General features: G+C 36.0%; 2 protein-coding genes across 2 annotated transcripts in view; one reads left to right on the plus strand and one right to left on the minus strand.

The window, feature by feature from the left end:
• The first annotated feature begins 257 nt into the window (after positions 1–257).
• Positions 258–4,716, plus strand: barhl1a (BarH-like homeobox 1a). The gene is made up of 3 exons (XM_055199332.2): positions 258–1,652; positions 2,852–3,074; positions 3,734–4,716. The coding sequence occupies exons 1-3, from the start codon at positions 1,268–1,270 to the stop codon at positions 4,011–4,013; spliced, it is 888 nt and encodes a 295-aa protein (XP_055055307.1). The 5' UTR covers positions 258–1,267; the 3' UTR covers positions 4,014–4,716.
• A 981-nt stretch (positions 4,717–5,697) lies between these two features.
• Positions 5,698–18,599, minus strand: part of ddx31 (DEAD (Asp-Glu-Ala-Asp) box polypeptide 31) — a 36,213-nt gene continuing 23,311 nt past the window's right edge. The window contains exons 17-20 of the mRNA XM_055199331.2: positions 18,502–18,586; positions 17,861–17,972; positions 17,494–17,689; positions 5,698–6,187 (exon numbers count right to left, since the gene is read on the minus strand). Of these exons, the coding sequence (XP_055055306.1) occupies positions 6,043–6,187; positions 17,494–17,689; positions 17,861–17,972; positions 18,502–18,586 (538 nt within the window). The 3' untranslated portion in view covers positions 5,698–6,042. The remainder of the gene's footprint in view (positions 6,188–17,493; positions 17,690–17,860; positions 17,973–18,501; positions 18,587–18,599) is intronic.

Raw genomic sequence — 18,599 nt, forward strand, 5'->3', positions numbered from 1 at the left:
AAATGTAAATTATATAATTATATATATAATATACATTTTTATATTATATAATTACATATGTTATATTGTTATATACACGTGTGTATATATACATATGCACACATTATACATATACATACATACATACATATACATATAAATAAATAAATATATAAATATATATATAAGAGAGAGAGAGACTCTTAGAAATAACAACATAATAATAATATAACAATGCACACACACACACACACACACACACACACACACACACACACACACACACACACATGCATACATATACATAAAAGTACACTTAAAAATGGTTCCTAAATGATCCTAAACAAAGGTTCCTGAATTATTTGTTTGGCTTTATCCGCAGAATCTTTCTGTTCACTAAAGGTTCTTTTTGCAGTAGAAATAATGGAATAAAGGTTTTACAGAGAACAGGAAGAAAGGCTGGCAGAAAGGTGTGAAAAGAGAAATGGTTATTTTATGACACCACTTTTCAGAATCTTCATTTTAGACTAGCTTGTGGTAAATCTCTGCCTGCGATTTATTTAAAGAGAAAGAAGGAGGGTGACTACATTTCTCCCCCTCCCACAACACGTACGTGATCATCACCCCCCCTCCAAAAAAAACCTTTAACCAATAAACACGTGGCGCTCAGGACAAACGCGGCCTGGACACCTTTAAAAGCGTATTCCTCCGCAGGCATTGGTTGTTTCCTTGAGGGTGTCATTTTTAGGTCGTGAAGATCACTGCCTGTGTTTATACTCTCTTACACAGGTTTAGTCCTCGTAGACCTAGTCTAGAAATTTACACATCATCTTAGGATTTGGGTCGTAAGATCTGGCTTAGTACGGTTGTAGTTGTAGGAGATCTGTGTGAGTTTGACACGTTTACGTGCGCGCGTCGTTCCTGATGTATAGGTGAGTGGTCGGGCCTGTCCATGGTGCTGAAACTGACCTGTACACATCACGGATGAGCTTCACTTTGAGGAACTGTACGAGAACATTTTCAACAAAACTGAACTGAAGTCAACGACACAAGGATCTGAGAAAAAAAGAAAGGAAATCAGTGATAAATACTGAGCAGACTTGGTGTTTCTGTTGGGACAGGATCAAAAGGATTTTTGCGTTTTTGAGATTTTTTTTACAATAACGGGCATAATAATGATTTGATCTGAATGTGGATTTTTTCCCGCTTCTGTATTACCAAAATCACACCAGTGTCAGAAAGAACAAATGCACATTTAATATCAATTTGATTCCGTGTCGTAATTGCGATGGAGGTATCAACAAACGGGTCAAGCTTTGGTATCGAGTCTATACTTTCTCACAGACCCACCAGTCCGTGCCGGTCCCCGGCGCAGTTGAGCACGCGATCGGACATGGACAGCGAGTGCTCGTCACCTCCGTCACCTAGACGGAGCTCGGTGGACGATTCGGTGCAGAGACACGCTCGCACTCTCGGACTGGACTCTCCTTTACAAATATCCCAGCAGCCGCGAACGGTAACGTCCTCGTTTTTCATCAGAGATATTCTGGCGGACTGCAAACCTCTGGCAACATGTGCTCCTTATTCCAGTAGTAATGGACAGCCAGCCCAAGATGCTGAGGACTGTATGGATAAACTTCACAGCAACTCGTCTTCGGACAGTGAATTTAGGGGTGAGACATTTGCTTTGTGATTTTAGTACATTTTACACTTTAAAAAAAATAAAAACGAGCGCGGTATCGCTTTATTTTACAGGCTTTGTTACACATGCTCCATGTAATTATTATAGTAATAACAGTTAATTATGCATAATTACATGCAACTAAACCAAACCCTAATCCTAACCCCAACCCTTCAGTAATTACATGTTGTTAATCATTATTACTCAACACTGAATTGTATAATTGTACTGTAAAAGTGATGGCGTAAAATAAAGTGTGACCACGAGGGAAATATAAACATATTTTTTAAAGTAAAATTTTGTTTACGATGTAGTTTGAATTTTAATTTTTATAAGTTAATATTTATTGATATTATTTAATTAGATTTTCGTTAGTTAATATTTGTACCAACATTCACGCGCCGTTATGTCTACACTGCATTCACTTTCTCCGGAATGCAGTGGTTAAAATAACTTTGATTTTGGAACTCAAGATATAAAATTGTGAATTAGGGTATAACTTGTGATTATGAAATATATATAAAAATGCGATATACTTATTTTGACTATAGAAAAATGCATCATAATATTGCGCTTATTGGTTTGTAAACGTTTAATTTCCATTTTTCACTTTCGGTCGTCATTGATTTTATGATTTAATAATAGGTGTAAATAGATTGCCACATGTATTTTCAATCGTAACAAACTATTAAATGAAAAACGAATCTTCCTCTTTGACGTTTAAAATATAGTTTTGAACTCAACATAATCATCCATAAAAATATTAGATATGAACCAAGTTCGCTAAACTGAATGGATCTGTGTACGCCCAACTATCTGCCAAAATACGTTTTAATTTAGGAAATTTCTTATTTTTTAATGTATTTATTTTTATTGGCTGCAGACCACAAAGCGGTATGTTTTTGTTCTCCATTGTTAAAACTTAAGGGTGTTATATTTTTGATGCAACAGTACATTAAAATATATTAGTCATTGAGATGCATAGTCAGGTTAAACGTTCGTTTAATGCACATAACATTATAAAGATGAAAAACATGATTAAAATCTGAAATAATATAAAATGATTTTGAGTCAAATTGTAAATATGCGGATTGGCATCTAGTGAGAATGTTAGTGTGTGTATGTAGTTCATATTTTGCCAAATTGATGAATAAATGTTTACCATGTATTTCTGTCATTGGATTTTTTCAGTGAAAGATGAAGCTGAACGAGAAATCTCCAGCAGTAGGGACAGCTCGGGCTCGAGACTGAAGAAGCCACGTAAAGCCCGCACTGCGTTCACTGATCACCAGCTGGGGCAGCTTGAGCGCAGCTTCGAGCGTCAGAAATACCTGAGTGTACAGGACAGAATGGAGCTGGCAGCATCTCTCAACCTCACAGACACGCAGGTCAAAACCTGGTACCAAAACCGCAGGTGAATGCAAGCATCTTGTGACATTAAGGCTAATAGTTTTGAAGGCTACTGTAAAATAAAAAATAAAGGAGGGAACTGACGACGAGCAAACTTGGGCTACTTTTGTCAAACAAAAACGGCTTTTAAAATATAAAATATTATTCCAAATCAGTTTAGTGTTTAAATGTAAAAAAAATAAATAAGCATATACAACAACGCAACACATTTAGTCATAAATTATAAATTGTTGCACGGGATATCAATAATTTAACTTCCGCGTAGTAATTAAACAATTGCCAAAATTATTAATTATTCATTTGAAATGGCTTTCTGAGTGACAATTTGAAGAATGACTGTTGCAAGAGATATCACACGGATTAATCATCGAAAACAACTTTTTACATGAAGCGGCATATTTTCCCCATAGCTTTATTTTGGTAAATTATTCGTAAAACACTGACTGTATTTTAAACATCTATTTTAAATACGAAATAGTACTATTTTAAATTAAAAACCTATAAACAACATGAACGTTATCTAGCCTACTTGAACTATATGCACATAATGAAATTGCTATTACTATTATATTAAAATATGATTAAAAATGTATAACATGGCACACTAAATTGTTGTTCAAAACACTCACAGCTTGTTGTCATATTGATTTTTTTCTAATACAGGACGAAGTGGAAGCGGCAGACAGCGGTTGGACTTGAGCTTCTCGCTGAAGCGGGAAATTACTCAGCACTTCAGAGAATGTTCCCATCACCATATTTTTACCCACAAAGTTTGGTCTCAAACTTGGACCCGGGACCAGGGTTGTATTTATACAGAGGACCATCAGTGCCTCCGCCACCCGTTCAACGGCCTCTTGTACCGAGGATCCTCCTGCACGGTCTTCAGGGCGCCGGAGATCCAGTATCTCTATCTGGAGTGATACCTCGACACACGCCGCGATGAACTCATCCAACCTGTCACAGCTCCAAACTCAGGAACAACGGGGTTGCGCTTGGACAAACCCATGTAACAAAAACTAAACGCGCAATAATAGACTTTCCAAATGACTCTGACCAAATGGTGAATTCTAACTATTTATTAAACGTTAAAATGCTAAAGAGACATTACCAGAAAAGCATTTGACGAGGTTCTGAAAAGACCTTACCAGGAACCTTACGAAACTGTGACAGTTCTCGGATCAGACATTTGCTTTTCCCCTAAGAAACGGCGTCGTTTATTTACACACAAAAACGTGACGCAAGCAAACCAAAATAAACATTAAAATAGCATTAGTAGACACAGTAATTTCATCACAATGATATGCAATTATGAACAATTATTATTTGGGATTTATTATTTTACCTTAAGATTAAACATTCGTTTCACGAACATGAGCAACAACAATAAAACCACTTGTAATAATAATGTGTTGCATATGTAATTTGTCACAAATAATTATAATTGTCTTATTGCTTAACATTGTCATCACTATTGGAATATTATACTAAAATGTGAGAGTTTTCGTAATGCACAGATGAGCGCAAACATCATCTCAACCCTGCAGCCTTTTCAGATATTTAACACGTCTTTGTGGAAATTGTTGTGTTGTACAGTACAGTTAAACAAGACGCCAAAAATACTTTTTTTAAATAAAAACTGTGAATTTGTCATATATTAGTATTTGTTTTTTTTTTATCAAGTTAATTTGACATTTAAGAAAATCGCACTCTAAAAATATTGGGTTGTTTTTTTTAACCCAGGGCCGGGTAACTATTGGACAAAACACATTTCTGAGTTACAATGACCCAAATAATGGGTTGTTTTAACCCAACTGCTAAGTTGTTTCAACATGGTTGATTAACAATAACGCAGCAGTTGGGTAAAAACAACCCATTATTTGGTTCATTTTTAACCCAGAAATGTGTTCTGTTCAATAGTTACCCAGTTCTTGCTTAAAAACAAACCAACATTTTTGTAGAGTGCGGTTTTGAATTTATGATTAAAAAAATCAGTTTGTGCGGGTTTTACAAAATATCTGCAACGCGATACGCACCAGTCGGTGACGCAGGTAAATAAAATCAAACATTCCCCCGCCTTATTTTTTTTTACCTCATGTAGCTATATCGTGTACACAAAGCGCAATTTGACACCAATTTAAATTTGGCAATCAACACGAAACCTTATGTAAATCTTTGACGTATAATTTATATATTTCAAAGCTTTCAATAAAGCCTCATGAATAACAGCTCACACAAATTGAATCAAGCTAATCTAAGTAATTGTTTCGTTGTTTGGGTATAATTGACCAATCATAATTGGCGTTTTAATTATAACACACCAATCAGAGTTTAACTAGCAACAAAACACTCGCTCTTCACAATAATAAAGCGACCATGACACGTTATATTCTGGTCAAATTTCTTTAAGCGCTCGATGTGAAGTCGTGGCCAAATACAGCAGCTGGTCAACGAAAGAAAGTAAGACGCAACGCTTTGACAGCTGGTCAGCGTAACTGACCCTATCTGAAATTTAAGCTAACGAAACAGGCAAAAATAACTGCGTATTTTTTATTCACTATTTATTTATTCACTTACTCGCATTTAATTCCAGCATACCAGCGCAGAAAATCAAAAGTCAGACAAAAATACTGAATACAACTCAGTTTTATTTAAAATATAGTGACAGTGTTTCAAGTCAATACATGAAAAAGCTTTTTTGTAAAATCACACTGTTCAAATAGTTACAACAAGACACATAACAATTTCGCAGCTCAAAAGTGTCTGCAGGCTTAATCAAATATTCCAGGGTTTCACTCCCAAACACATTATTTTGTCATCTACATCAAGGTTTTTGCATGTTTTCAGTCCATGCTTCTGAGCCACCGTGCTTTGTTACAGGCACAAATGTCATATTCTGTTTGTGAACACGTGTGAATCCATCTGGATGCAGGTGCTCTGACCTCAGCACTTCCTCTGCTCCTATAGCTTCCTTTTTAAGCTTCAGCAGATTCCTCTGTGCTACCCTTTTTCTTTTTTCTTTTCTTCTTAGACTTGGATTCTCCCTCTATCCCACTGACATACTCAGATCGCATTAGGTTTGACACACGCTCTTTGCTTGTCAGCTTCCTGGGAGGCGTCCTGGAAAAAAAATTTACACTATAAGAACTTTTATGGCTGATTTTAACAATTATAACTAGAGATGCATCGATATATCGGCTAATAATCGGTATCGGTTGATAAAAGCGATTTTTTACACTATCGGCCAATAGTTTTAAAGCAGCCGATATATTGTGTCAAACAGGAAAAGCAAAGAATTTGAGCTTTAGAAAATGTATATAATGTGTTTAATGTTAACATTATATTTAATCTTCACAAATTAGTTCACTTTAACCGCCCAACTATCAGAAATGGTATTGGCAGATAACAGTGTGAATAATCGTCTATGGGTAAACAATTTTATTATCAGTGGATTTCCAATTAAAACACAAATGCGTTGTAAACAACTCATCTTTCATACACATAGGAAATAGTGCTTTAAAATAAATGTAAACGGAAAATTAACAGCACCATGTAGGTGATAATGACTTGTAAATTGCTTAGAAAATTTACATCGCATTCGCAGCACACCGAGAAAGACACACATCCCGGCTGGGCTCAAAAGTATCTCGAGCACATTTCCCACTGTCGTCAATAAAAGCCTCATGGACAGCAGCGGGGGCCTGATGTAAAACTAGTGACTGTTTATCTAATCAATAACTCTGGAAGAACCAAGCGATGCTTTGCCCCCATGGGGCTGCTTAAGGATCCAATACACACACATCTACCTCATGGTGACACACGACACACTCTACCCCCAGGGCTTAGAGGCGGTATGAGACAGCAGTTATTGTTTTTTCGGTCCCTGAGCACTCTACAGGGACACCTACAGGCGATGTGAAGGATGTCTATAGGCATACTTGAATGGGTGTTTATATCCTATATAATAATACTTTATTCACACTTACTGCCAGATCGATCATATATTTATGATATATGCCTCAGAAACACCGATCCATCAGCAGGGCTACCGAGTTCATGCAACAAGGCTTCAAAATCCTCTTTGAAAACAAAGACTGGGAGCCATAATAAAGACCATGAGGGACTCTCTTACAGGCTGGCTGAGTTCTAAGCAACGCAATGCAGATCAAAAGCTTTAAGTTGAACAGCATTATCAGCAGCCACAATATAACCAGATATAACAAACAATGACATGGGGATTAGCTGAACACAGACAAACTAAAACAAAACATCTGACATCCAACCATATCATGATCATAAGAAATTGTCAATATACAGTCAGTATACAGCTGTGAGTGGTAGGAGGATCTAGAAAGATGTAGCAAAGACAGCCGTGGTATGCGTTCCAAACCTCAGCTTTAGGAAAGATCCACTATAAATATTAAAGGATTAGTCCATTTTCTTTAAAAAAAATCCAGACAATTCACTCACCACCATGTCATCCAAAATGCCGATGTCCCTCTCCGTTCAGTCGAGAAGAAATTATGTTTTTTGAGGAAAACATTCCAGGATTTTTCGCATTTTAATGGACCCCAACACGTAAAAGCCCCACTGCAGTTCAAAACTGCAGCTTCAAAGGACTCTGAATGATCCCAAACGAGGCACAAGGGTCCCATCCAGCGAAACGACTGTCATTTTTGACAAAAAAAAGCACTTTTAAACCACAACTTCTCATCTATCTCCGCTCCTGTGACGCGCCATCGCAACCCCAAGCAATTGTGTAATGACGTGGAAAGGTCACATGTTACATCTATGAAACGCACAATTTAAAAAATAAACTGACACAAAAACATTAATTAGTATCATTCAACATACAACAATGTCGGAACGGTCCTCTTTCTCCACACTTGTAAAGACTGGAGCATAGTTTCGCATACGTCATCTGTGACCTCTTGACGTGATGATGTATTGCGTGAGGTTGCGCTGGCGCGCCACATGACCGGAGATATACGAGAAGTTTTTTTTCTTGTCAAAAATCACAATCGCTCTACCAGACAAGACCCCCATGCCTCGCCCGGGATGGTTAGAGTCCTTTGAAACTCAGTTGAAACTGGAATTTTAAACTGCATTGGGACTGTTGCGTGTTGGGGTCCATTAAAATCCTGGATTTCTTCTCGACTGAACAAAGAAAGACATCAACATTTTGGATGACAAGGTGGTGAGTAAATTATCTGAATTATTTTTAAGAAAATGGACCAATCCTTTAACGCTTCTCTAGCAAAGGACTTAAAAAAAAACAAGCCTATCTACTGTATAAACTGCTTATTTTTTATTTTAATTTACATTTGTATATATATACACACATTAAAATAGACTGTATAGAGTTACCTTACAAAATCAGTTTATCCCACTTATGAATATCCACTACTATTCTATAAAATATAAATAGAATTGAAGTCTCCGAGGGATACGCGTGTATTTCTGGGGCCATTTCGGTGAGGTTCCCGGTAATGGCCTCTCTCCTGTGTACCGGAGGTCTCACATGTCTATGAATGTGTGTGTATGTTCATACTGGTGTGATCTGCTCATTAGAGAAATCTTGTCTGGACATGGACAGTGTACACCACAGCCTGCTGTAATGAAGTCTCTCCTGACAAGACGGCTAGACTCGACTGAAGCTGCGAGGCACGGCACGACGCGCGAAGATGTCACGCGGACAATTAGGCTCGGAAAGGTAAATGTTAATGGGGCCAAAGCGCTGACCAGTTAAGTCGCATCGACTGCTGCATGAATATTCTATAGAGAGGGTTGGCTGGTTAATATAGATGTCAGCTGTCAGCCGTGACTGAAGATAAGTTCATTACGGGTGTTGTCTGTTGTCTGGGCAGCAGAGAGAGAGTGCGAGTGCGCTATGGGGGCAGCTCTTCAGGGACTGACCTATTGTCCTGCTCCATGGGTTTGATTCACAGGTCCTGCTGCAGGTCACCCTGCCAATTACTAGTGGTTAGACACATGCTACTACTCCCTGTTGTACAGATCATGCAATAGTGAAGTCAAAACTCCCCACACGTTAATTTTCTATCGACGAACCCGATATAGAGAGTGATGAGACTCGCAATGCTTATTCTGAGCACAAAGACGATCCTTTTAAAACTCAAAGTGAAGAATAGCTTGCGAGACTGTTACACATCTGGTCTCATTGCGGGAAACAAAGCAACACCACTCAATTAAATGCAAAGTGCCACTAACCTTCCGTTAAGCAACTTTAACATCAGATTCTATCAAACTGTATCTGACATCCTTTTTACAGTACAGAGACAGCACGCAGGGGCTTTTAAGCCTTTACCTCAAAGGCACATGTAAGAACTGAAGGTGTGATGAAAGAAAGGTACAATACAACAGAATGCAATTGTGTTAAAGGGATAGTTCACCAAAAATTCTGACATCATTTACTCACCCCCCTCATGTTTTTTTAAACCCATATGAGCTCTGTTAAATAAAAAAGAATATATTTTGATAAATGATGGTAACTACACAGTTGACGGCACAAATTTACATAAAAAAATAATTATGGAAGTCAATAGATACTGTGTGGTTTCAATTAATTATCAAAATATCATCTTCAACAAGAGTAAGAAACTCATACTGGGGTTTAAAACAACAGAAAAATTGTTATAGCGGTTTAAATTAATTTAATAATTAAAAATCATGCAATAACATTAATTTGATAAATAAAATTATAAAAATGTAAATATTTCACAAAAGTAATAATGTAAACACGAAGCCATACATCTCAAGTAGTTAGGATCCAAATTTCAAAGTTAAAATCATAAAAAATGAGGTTTGCGTCAAATTTTTTGTCGTTTTACCAACAACAGCCACTAGGTGTCAACGGTTTGCTGCATACTCTTGTCACAAATTAATTAATTACTGTCGCTCCATTATTATTACTGCTAAAACGTTTCCAATAATATATAGTTTATATAGTAAGCCACACCGGAGTATACGCCGCATCATTCAAAAATGCGTCATTAAGACGAAATAACATATATAAGTCACAGTGCGTTTATTTTGAAAATTATTTTACAAAATCCAAGCCGAAGAAGAGACATTGAATCTGGAAAGGCAAGTAAGTACTCACCCCCCTCATGTTTTTTAAAACCCATATGAGCTCTGTTAAATACAAAATAATATATTTTGATAAATGATGGTAACTACACAGTTGACGGCACAAATTTACTTAAAAAAATTATGGAAGTCAATAGATACTGTGTGGTTTCAATTATTTATCAAAATATCTTCAACAAAAGAAAGAAACTCATACTGGGGTTTAAAACAACAGGAGGGTGAATAAATGGGTGAACTATCCCTTTAAATAAAATTTTTGAATGACAGTAGTGGTCTTTTCAAAGGAACTGTGATCATTAAATGTGTGGGTCAGGTATAAAAATGCATTCACACTTTGATAATTTAAGGTTTTTAAATATTAAACAGAAAAATTGTTATAGCGGTTAAAATTTTAATAATTAAAAATTATGCAATAACATATTAATTTGATAAATAAAATGATAAAAATGGAAATATTTCACAAAAGTAATAATGTAAACACGAAGCCATACATCTCAAGTAGTTACGATCCAAATTTCAAAGTTAAAATAAAAAAATGAGGTTTGCGTAAAATTTTTTTGTCGTTTTACCAACAACAGCCACTAGGTGTCAACGGTTTGCTGCATACTCTTGTCACAAGTTAATAAATTACTGTCGCTCCATTATTATTACTGCTAAAACGTTTCCAATAATATATAGTTTGTCAACATTTTTGTAGATTTATACATGATATAGTGTTATGAATACCGTACTTCACACACAGCGTTTATTTAGAAAATTATTTTACAAAATCCAAGCCGAAGAACAGACATTTAATCTAGAAATGCAAGTAAGTACTCACCCCCTCATGTTTTTTTAAACCCATATGAGCTCTGTTAAATACAAAACAATATATTTTGATAAATGATGGTAACTACACAGTTGACGGCACAAATTTACATAAAAAAAATTATGGAAGTCAATAGATACTGTGTGGTTTCAATTATTTATTAAAATATCTTCAACAAAAGAAAGAAACTCATACTGGGGTTTAAAACAACAGGAGGGTGAATAAATGGGTTAACTATACCTTTAAATAAAATTTTTGAATGACAGTAGTGGTCTTTTCAAAGGAACTGTGATCATTAAATGTGTGGGTCAGGTATAAAAACGCATTCACACTTTGTGAATATTCTTGATTCAAACACACTCGCACCCACACTCAAAGCTCTTCACTATCTGACAGAAATGACAGCAAACGTTCTCCGTGCTGTTCGGCCAGGGCTAAAAGCTTGCCTCAGCTTAATTAAGTGTCCTGCTGAGCATCTGACCACTCAACACACATGGATCCGCGTCGCAGACACACAAACTAGTCTGGACATGGCATTTGCTAACTAGACACCACGCTCCTGGTGCCAGTTTCGTTCCTGTGGGAGATGACCACTAATAACCCGCAGTGTCAAGCACTGGCCAGACCTCAATAGTTAGTGCCTAACAACCGTACTGCAATGTACTTACTACCTGCCATAACATCAGTAAATAATCAAACATTACCAGCCTAATGCTGTCCCCAGCATTTCCAAATCACACCTAGCTGACCTTGAGCTCAAGGGAGTCACATGGCTGCTTTCGCAAAATTGGATTAAGACTATGTTTTGTAGGCAATGCAGGTGTTATTCTGTTAAGATAACCTAAACCAGGCTTTTATAAAGATGGGGGAAGGTAAATGCTATGTTGTCAAAGGTGAAAGGTAAAACCTGCAGCTGGTACAGGCAGAACTTGACTACTCCTCTTTGACCCTGAAGAGCTCGGCTACAGAGAAAGACTCACAGCTGCCAAGAGTGCATGCGAGTGATGGGCTTTTCTCCAGCACAGCTGGATTTCCAGGTTTCTGGGCAGCCATGATGGTATACTTTATACTGGTAGAGCTAATTAAATGTTTCAAGGCATTTCTCTATTCTGTTTTATGAGGTGGTATTAGATACGAGCAGTGTTGGGTGTTACTAGTTACTAAGTAATGAGCTATTGTAATTTAATTACTTTTTGTTTAAAAGAAAGTAAAGTAGGGGCTTACTTTTATTTTTCCAGTAATTTAATTACAGTTACTTCTGATATAATTAAACGAAATACTGTGTATAGACTGTAGAACAATTATATAATACACCAGTGGATTTAACATAAAGCACTTTTGAGTGGGGGGGGGGTGAAAAGTAGATGTGCACATTCAAATTAATATAACTCTGGCATTTTTTGGTCTTGAAGCCGAATCTTGATCTTGTTTTAAAAAAGATAATTTAAGGTTTTTAAATATTAAACAGAAAATTTGTTATAGCAATTTAAATTTATTTCAATAATTAAAAATTATGCAATAATGTATTAATTTTATAAATAAAATGATAAAAATGTAAATATTTCACAAAAGTAATAATGTAAACACAAAGCCATACATCTCAAGTAGTTTTGATCCAAATTTCAAAGTTGAAATCATAAAAAATGAGGTTTGCGTCAAATTTTTAGTCATTTTACCAACAACAGCCATTAGGTGTCAGCGGTTTGCTGCATCCTCTTGTCACAAATTAATAAATTACTGTCGCTGCATTATTATTACTGCTAAAACGTTTTGAAATATAAAAACTACATTCTTAGAGCTTTCCAATAATAAATAGTTTGTCAACATTTTTGTAGATTTATACATGATATAGTGTTATGAATACCGTACTTTCCGGACTATAAGCCACACCGGAGTATAAGCCGCATCATTCAAAAATGCGTCATTAAGACAAAATAACATATATAAGTCACAGTGGACAATACGGCGCGTTTATTTAGAAAATTATTTCACTAAATCCAAGCCGAAAAACAGACATTTAATCTGGAAAGGCAAGTTATTCAACTAAACAATAGCAGACAGAACAGCAAGCTGAATAGATGTCTGTATACGTGAAAGTAATATTATCAGTTATTTAAACGATAAACCATAGCATACAGAACTTACCTGGAAGGTTGAATGGGCTAAATTAACGGAACAAGCCAACTAGTGTGAAGTTCGCATACTCGTCATTTCACATCACTGAATTTATTGAATTACATAAATACAGGAGCAGCATATGGCAGACTCCCGCAGCTGTAGACGGTAATTTTGTCTCTTGCCTCATAAATGTCAAAATTAATTCATACTAACTTACATGGCGCACCGGACTATAAGACGCAGCACCAGCCAAGTTATGAAAAAATGCGGCTTATAGACCAAAAAATACAGTATATAAAATTAATAAGCATTCAGTAAACATTTACATCCAAATTATTAAAGTAAACCTAGGAAGAGTGACAGTTAAATGCTTAAAGTTGATGTTTTTTATGTATCCTCCTCACTTATTTGGTAAGTTAATAAGAATAATGGTAACACTTTAGTGTAGTTTCCAATTCTCACTATTAACTGGTTATTAGCATGAATATTACTGAGATATTGGCTGTTTATTAATACTGACTCTGCAAAACCTTATTCTACATCCTTAATCCTACCCAATACTTAACCCTAATAACTACTTCATGAAGTATTAATAAGCAGTAATTAGGACTATATTGAGAAGTAGTTAATAGTGAGAATTGGAACTTAAAATGTGTGACCAGAATAATTTATGTACTTTTATATGATTTATTTGAGTCATTTATTAAATATGATTTAAAAAGTAATTAGTAATAAGTAATTAAATACTTGTTAAAAAGAGTAATTTGTACAGTAATCTAATGACATGATTGAAGATTTAATTAGTAACTAGTAATTAATTACTTTTTTCGAGTAACTTACCCGACACTGGATACAAGCCTGATTGTTACAACAGCCATAATTATAGGATGTTGGGGGGGTTTCACACAAGCTGTGATTTGGTTAACACTTGAAGATGTGCCATACGGTCTTGATTATAGCTGTTATGAGTCAAATAATGATCTGAATTCTCAATTTGTTTGCCTAGGAATATCAAGCTGAAGTCATTATTTTTTTTACTGTTTTAGATACAATCATCCGACATCGTATAAAGAAGATTCTATAAAAACATAACCTTGATATCTTTAATATTGACTGAGTCAACAGACTAAAACCGATGTAAAAATCAATGTTTCATAATCAGACTTTGATGCTTCTAATTATTATTATTATTAAATAAAGGGCCATTTTCCTGAATAGGGATTAAATTAATCCAGGCCTAGGCCTTAGTTATACAAGTAAGGGATAATGTATAACAAGCCGGTTGTCATCACAAAAATAAGCCACGACAGTGTGACAGTTGAACGGGCTTATTTTGCGATAACAACCGTCTGCCTGTAGTAAGGTAAAGAACATTAAATATTGATTTGAAATATTTTATTTGCTTATTTTTACTGAATGCAGACATTCCGCAAAAAAACTTGTTAACTTTACATTCCAATGCCACAAACACACTATTGGGTTTAATCATTTCTAAATATAATATAAAATATTGAATTTAAATACATATTTATATTTAATTTTTCTGCAATATGCAAAAATGATTTGCAGCATCGTGTATACTGTGTGTTATTCGTTTTGAGCGATTAATCTGGGAATAACAAATATGCAAATGTCACGACTGGCCAATCAGACTCAAGCATACCAACGAGCCGTGTAAATAAGGACATTTAAGTACAAACATACCTTAAAAAACATTACTGATGTGCATACTGAGTCAAAACAATAGCACTGAAATATTTTAAAATATGTCAGTGCAAGTTGATTTCAATTAGGACAGCTCAAGCATGCATTTTGTCCAGGAAAACTACCCTTAAGGGCGCACTCACATTAGGGCTAACGCAACCAAACTGTGCACCGTCGTGATTGTCCCCCCTTCCTACTTCCCCAGAGACACGCACTCACGCTGTACTCTGAGCGATCCGAGCCCGGGCGCGCTTTTGTCATTAGGATGCGATTGTTTTGTAAAGATTGAAAGTAAAGCGCTCTCTTAAAACTGGAGCCCATCGTGATGTTAAGTCTGTGTTTTTTATTCTGAGTTGTTTGGTGCGCAATGACACACAATCCCTCTCACATCCCATCATATTGCTTGCTTGATCTGTCGTGTGTGCAGCTCCGACATTCATGAAACCCAGCTGCACGCATCAGAAGGTTTTTACGAAGGCAGATGAAGGTGAGTGGTCGTGCAAATTGACATCTCTCCTTTTGAAACGCGCTCTGGCACGATTTGCGGTACAGAGCGATCACACTACTCAAATGAACCAGGCTTTGCGGGTCAAACACGCCCGGGCATGGTTTGGTAGACACTTCAGCCTGGATTTCACAGACAGGGTGACAACAATGATTTTTTTAGGTTTGAAATATAATCTTGTTGTTGCTGGCGTAGATGCAGGGTTGAAAAGGCAAAAGCATTTTCTGCTACTGCTCTTCTATTAACTCATTTTAGTCTGAGATGCATAAATGTGTATAATTTTTTTCAAGATTCAAATTTATTTCAGTTTTGAGGTGTTATATCTGAATCAGTCTAAAATTTTAACTACTCCATTAGGGCTGTGCAATTAATCGTCAATTAAATTTCAATTTAAACTTTTGATTAAAAAAAAAAAACCGATAATCGAGAAACAATTTCTGCGATTAAAATATGAATTTGTGTAGCCTATTGCAACACTTACTTAAAAAAAAGTTAAATAAATGCATGTTTTCAAAATCACTAAGTAATTGAGTTTAATAATCGGGATTAAAAATAATCGAGAAGCCCTATACTCCATGCAAGAGGTTGCAACCAGCATTGCCTACCCTGGATGACAGTAGTACATCATATCCTTGTAATGGAAAAGCTCACCTATGCTCTCCAACTTAAGTATCACTCTTTACACTGTTAAAAAAATTACATTTTTGTCTACCTAAAAAAAAAATTATGATAGATTGCTAAATAACTTATGGCAGATCAAAGCTGTTAAGGGTTTGTTCATTTAATGGTTCTTTTCTAATACTATTATTTATAAAAAAGAAACATACAGAATTTATCAGTGATAAGGATATAAATCAATATAATCACATACTTAATTAATCTAAATTAATTGCATGAATAATTTTTGCTGTGAAAGTATTAAATATTTAAATGAATCAATGAATAATTAGCATTAGTGACACTAAAGTCCAAAATTCGTATTATTACAGTATTTTCACTGTTCAAATAATGGCCGCACCAATCAACAAAATGACCTACAGTAATATGCTAAGAAAATAAACTCAAAAGTGCTTCAGGAAGATTATTTACCAAAAGTTTAACAGTGCAATATCAATTGGAAGGTTTTTTTTTTGCAATTGAACATAAACCTTAAATAAAAAATCAGCCCCTTTACCTTTTGTATTAGAGAACATGCTAGGTCATACCTCCGGATTAGCGTTAACTCATGGATGCTTTGCATTAATGTGGTACTTTAGATTGGACGAACTCCGGTGACATGCAAATTCCATGCTGCAGACATTGCAGACAACTTTATTTTTTATCATCACTTCCATCAGGCCGTTTTTTATAAGTAAATGTTCCAATCAATGATCCAGTCACTGTCAGCGTGTTCTCGTCTCCCTCCGTCATTTTACAGTCGGCTAAAACGTTTCCAGGTTCAAACTTCAAAGGTCAATACGGAAAGGGTTAAACGGCGTTATTTTTTTTACGCTTTATTTTTTCTCAGATTAATTAATCGAAATTAACGCGTTATTTTAACAGCCTTAAAAACATAAATTTTTTGTTTTACGTGACAAAATATTTGTATGAATTTGGTGATCTCATTATTTCAATGTCTTTTTATCTTCCTATTTTCCTGTATTAGTAGAGCTACTGTTGACCAGCAAAAACTAAGAAGTATGTGACCCCATCTGTGAAATCCGGGCTAAAGTCTCAATTTAATAATGAGATTAAGAGCATCAAAGTTTGATTGTTTACTCACTGATTTCAATCTTTGACATTGCATTAATCAGTCAATATAACAAATAACAAGGTTTTATTTTCACAGAATCGTCTTTACATTATGATTTTATGTCGAAGGCAACTGAATCACAAAAAATGTGTTCTGAATTTTCACATGTAGGGTCAAATAATCTTGGCAGTAAATCATCTTATTTGACATATGACACTTCAAAGTCTAGATTAGCAATAATGTCTTAATTTGTAAAATTATTTAAAAATGTTACGAGAAAAATAGTAAAAAAATTATCGTTAGAGGAGCTGACAAACATTACGTGGAGAAAAGTGCAGAAGCCACAGGGAAAATGTAACTACATAGGTAAATTTATCTAGATCATAATTTGGTGTCGGAATCTGTTTGACAGATTCATAAATTACTGTCATACTTTTAAAAACATGCTGTACCTTTTGTCTTTATCTTTGCCCTTCTTACTGTTTTTGCAGTTGGCAGGATTAGTAGTTATGGAGCTGGCCAGGCCCTGAGGTGCGTCCCTCAGGCCAAAGCTCTTAGCAGCGTGGCCCAGGTGCAGGTTGCGGATGTGGAAGATGTGTTTCAGACTGGAGGGGTACGTGGTGTAAGCTCTCAGAAAAGACTGCAGAGCTAAAGGACAAAAAAAAGACATTTATAACAACAAGAGTAGACAATTCTAAGCGAGCTGAAGTGTTATATACGAAGATTTAAGATGTCTTAGCATTATTTTTAATTAAATTAGCTCTGAGAAATAATGATGAGTTTATTGAAACTAATTTATATTATTTGATGCAAACGTACCACTCTTGGCTGTTTGCAGTGACTCATTATTAGCATGAACATAATTTTCAAAATCGGTTTGTAAAACAGTGGCTCTCTCCCGCACCTCCTGTTCAAAAGCAGCGTCTGATTTCTGCACAATGAAACAAAAAAACACATACAGTAAAAAATAAACATTTTATCAGTTATACCGTATGCCCAGTCACATAAACACTGCATTTAATGACATCAATAGCTAATACGGAAAAAAAAGCACCACATCAAAGGTATTAGGTGTAGAACTGATGACACCTCCCCTCCCCATCAATGACCTTTGATCTTCCAAATGAGGCTGATAACAAGGGGGGCGGCATGGGTGAGGATTACAAGCAGCCAATTGGTGCTGGGAGGGAAAAGGACATTAAATCAGGATTAGGGCCGACTGAGATGTGGCAGAAACACTCGTTCATTGTTGTCTGAGGGCTCTTTATTGTTGAGAGGGAGGGAGAGGAGGAGATAAAGCCATTCTTTTCCCACAGCTGTTCTCTAGACCTGCGTTTTCAACCACACGTGATACTCATCCAAGAAGGGAAAGTTCAGCACTAACAGCTGCAGCAGCCGAACCAGTCTACGTTGACTTTTTGGGGTTAGATCGCTGCACGCATGGCATCACAGAGCGTTACCTTGCTGCTCCATTTCCCTCTGCCTTTGAAGCGCCCGTCCTGCATCAAAGCGGACAAGATGTCGTTCATCTTCATTTCGGACAGACTGTGGACGAAAG

The sequence above is a fragment of the Misgurnus anguillicaudatus genome, chromosome 22, assembly GCF_027580225.2.
Source record: "Misgurnus anguillicaudatus chromosome 22, ASM2758022v2, whole genome shotgun sequence".
In the NCBI taxonomy this organism is placed as follows: Eukaryota; Metazoa; Chordata; class Actinopteri; order Cypriniformes; family Cobitidae; genus Misgurnus; species Misgurnus anguillicaudatus.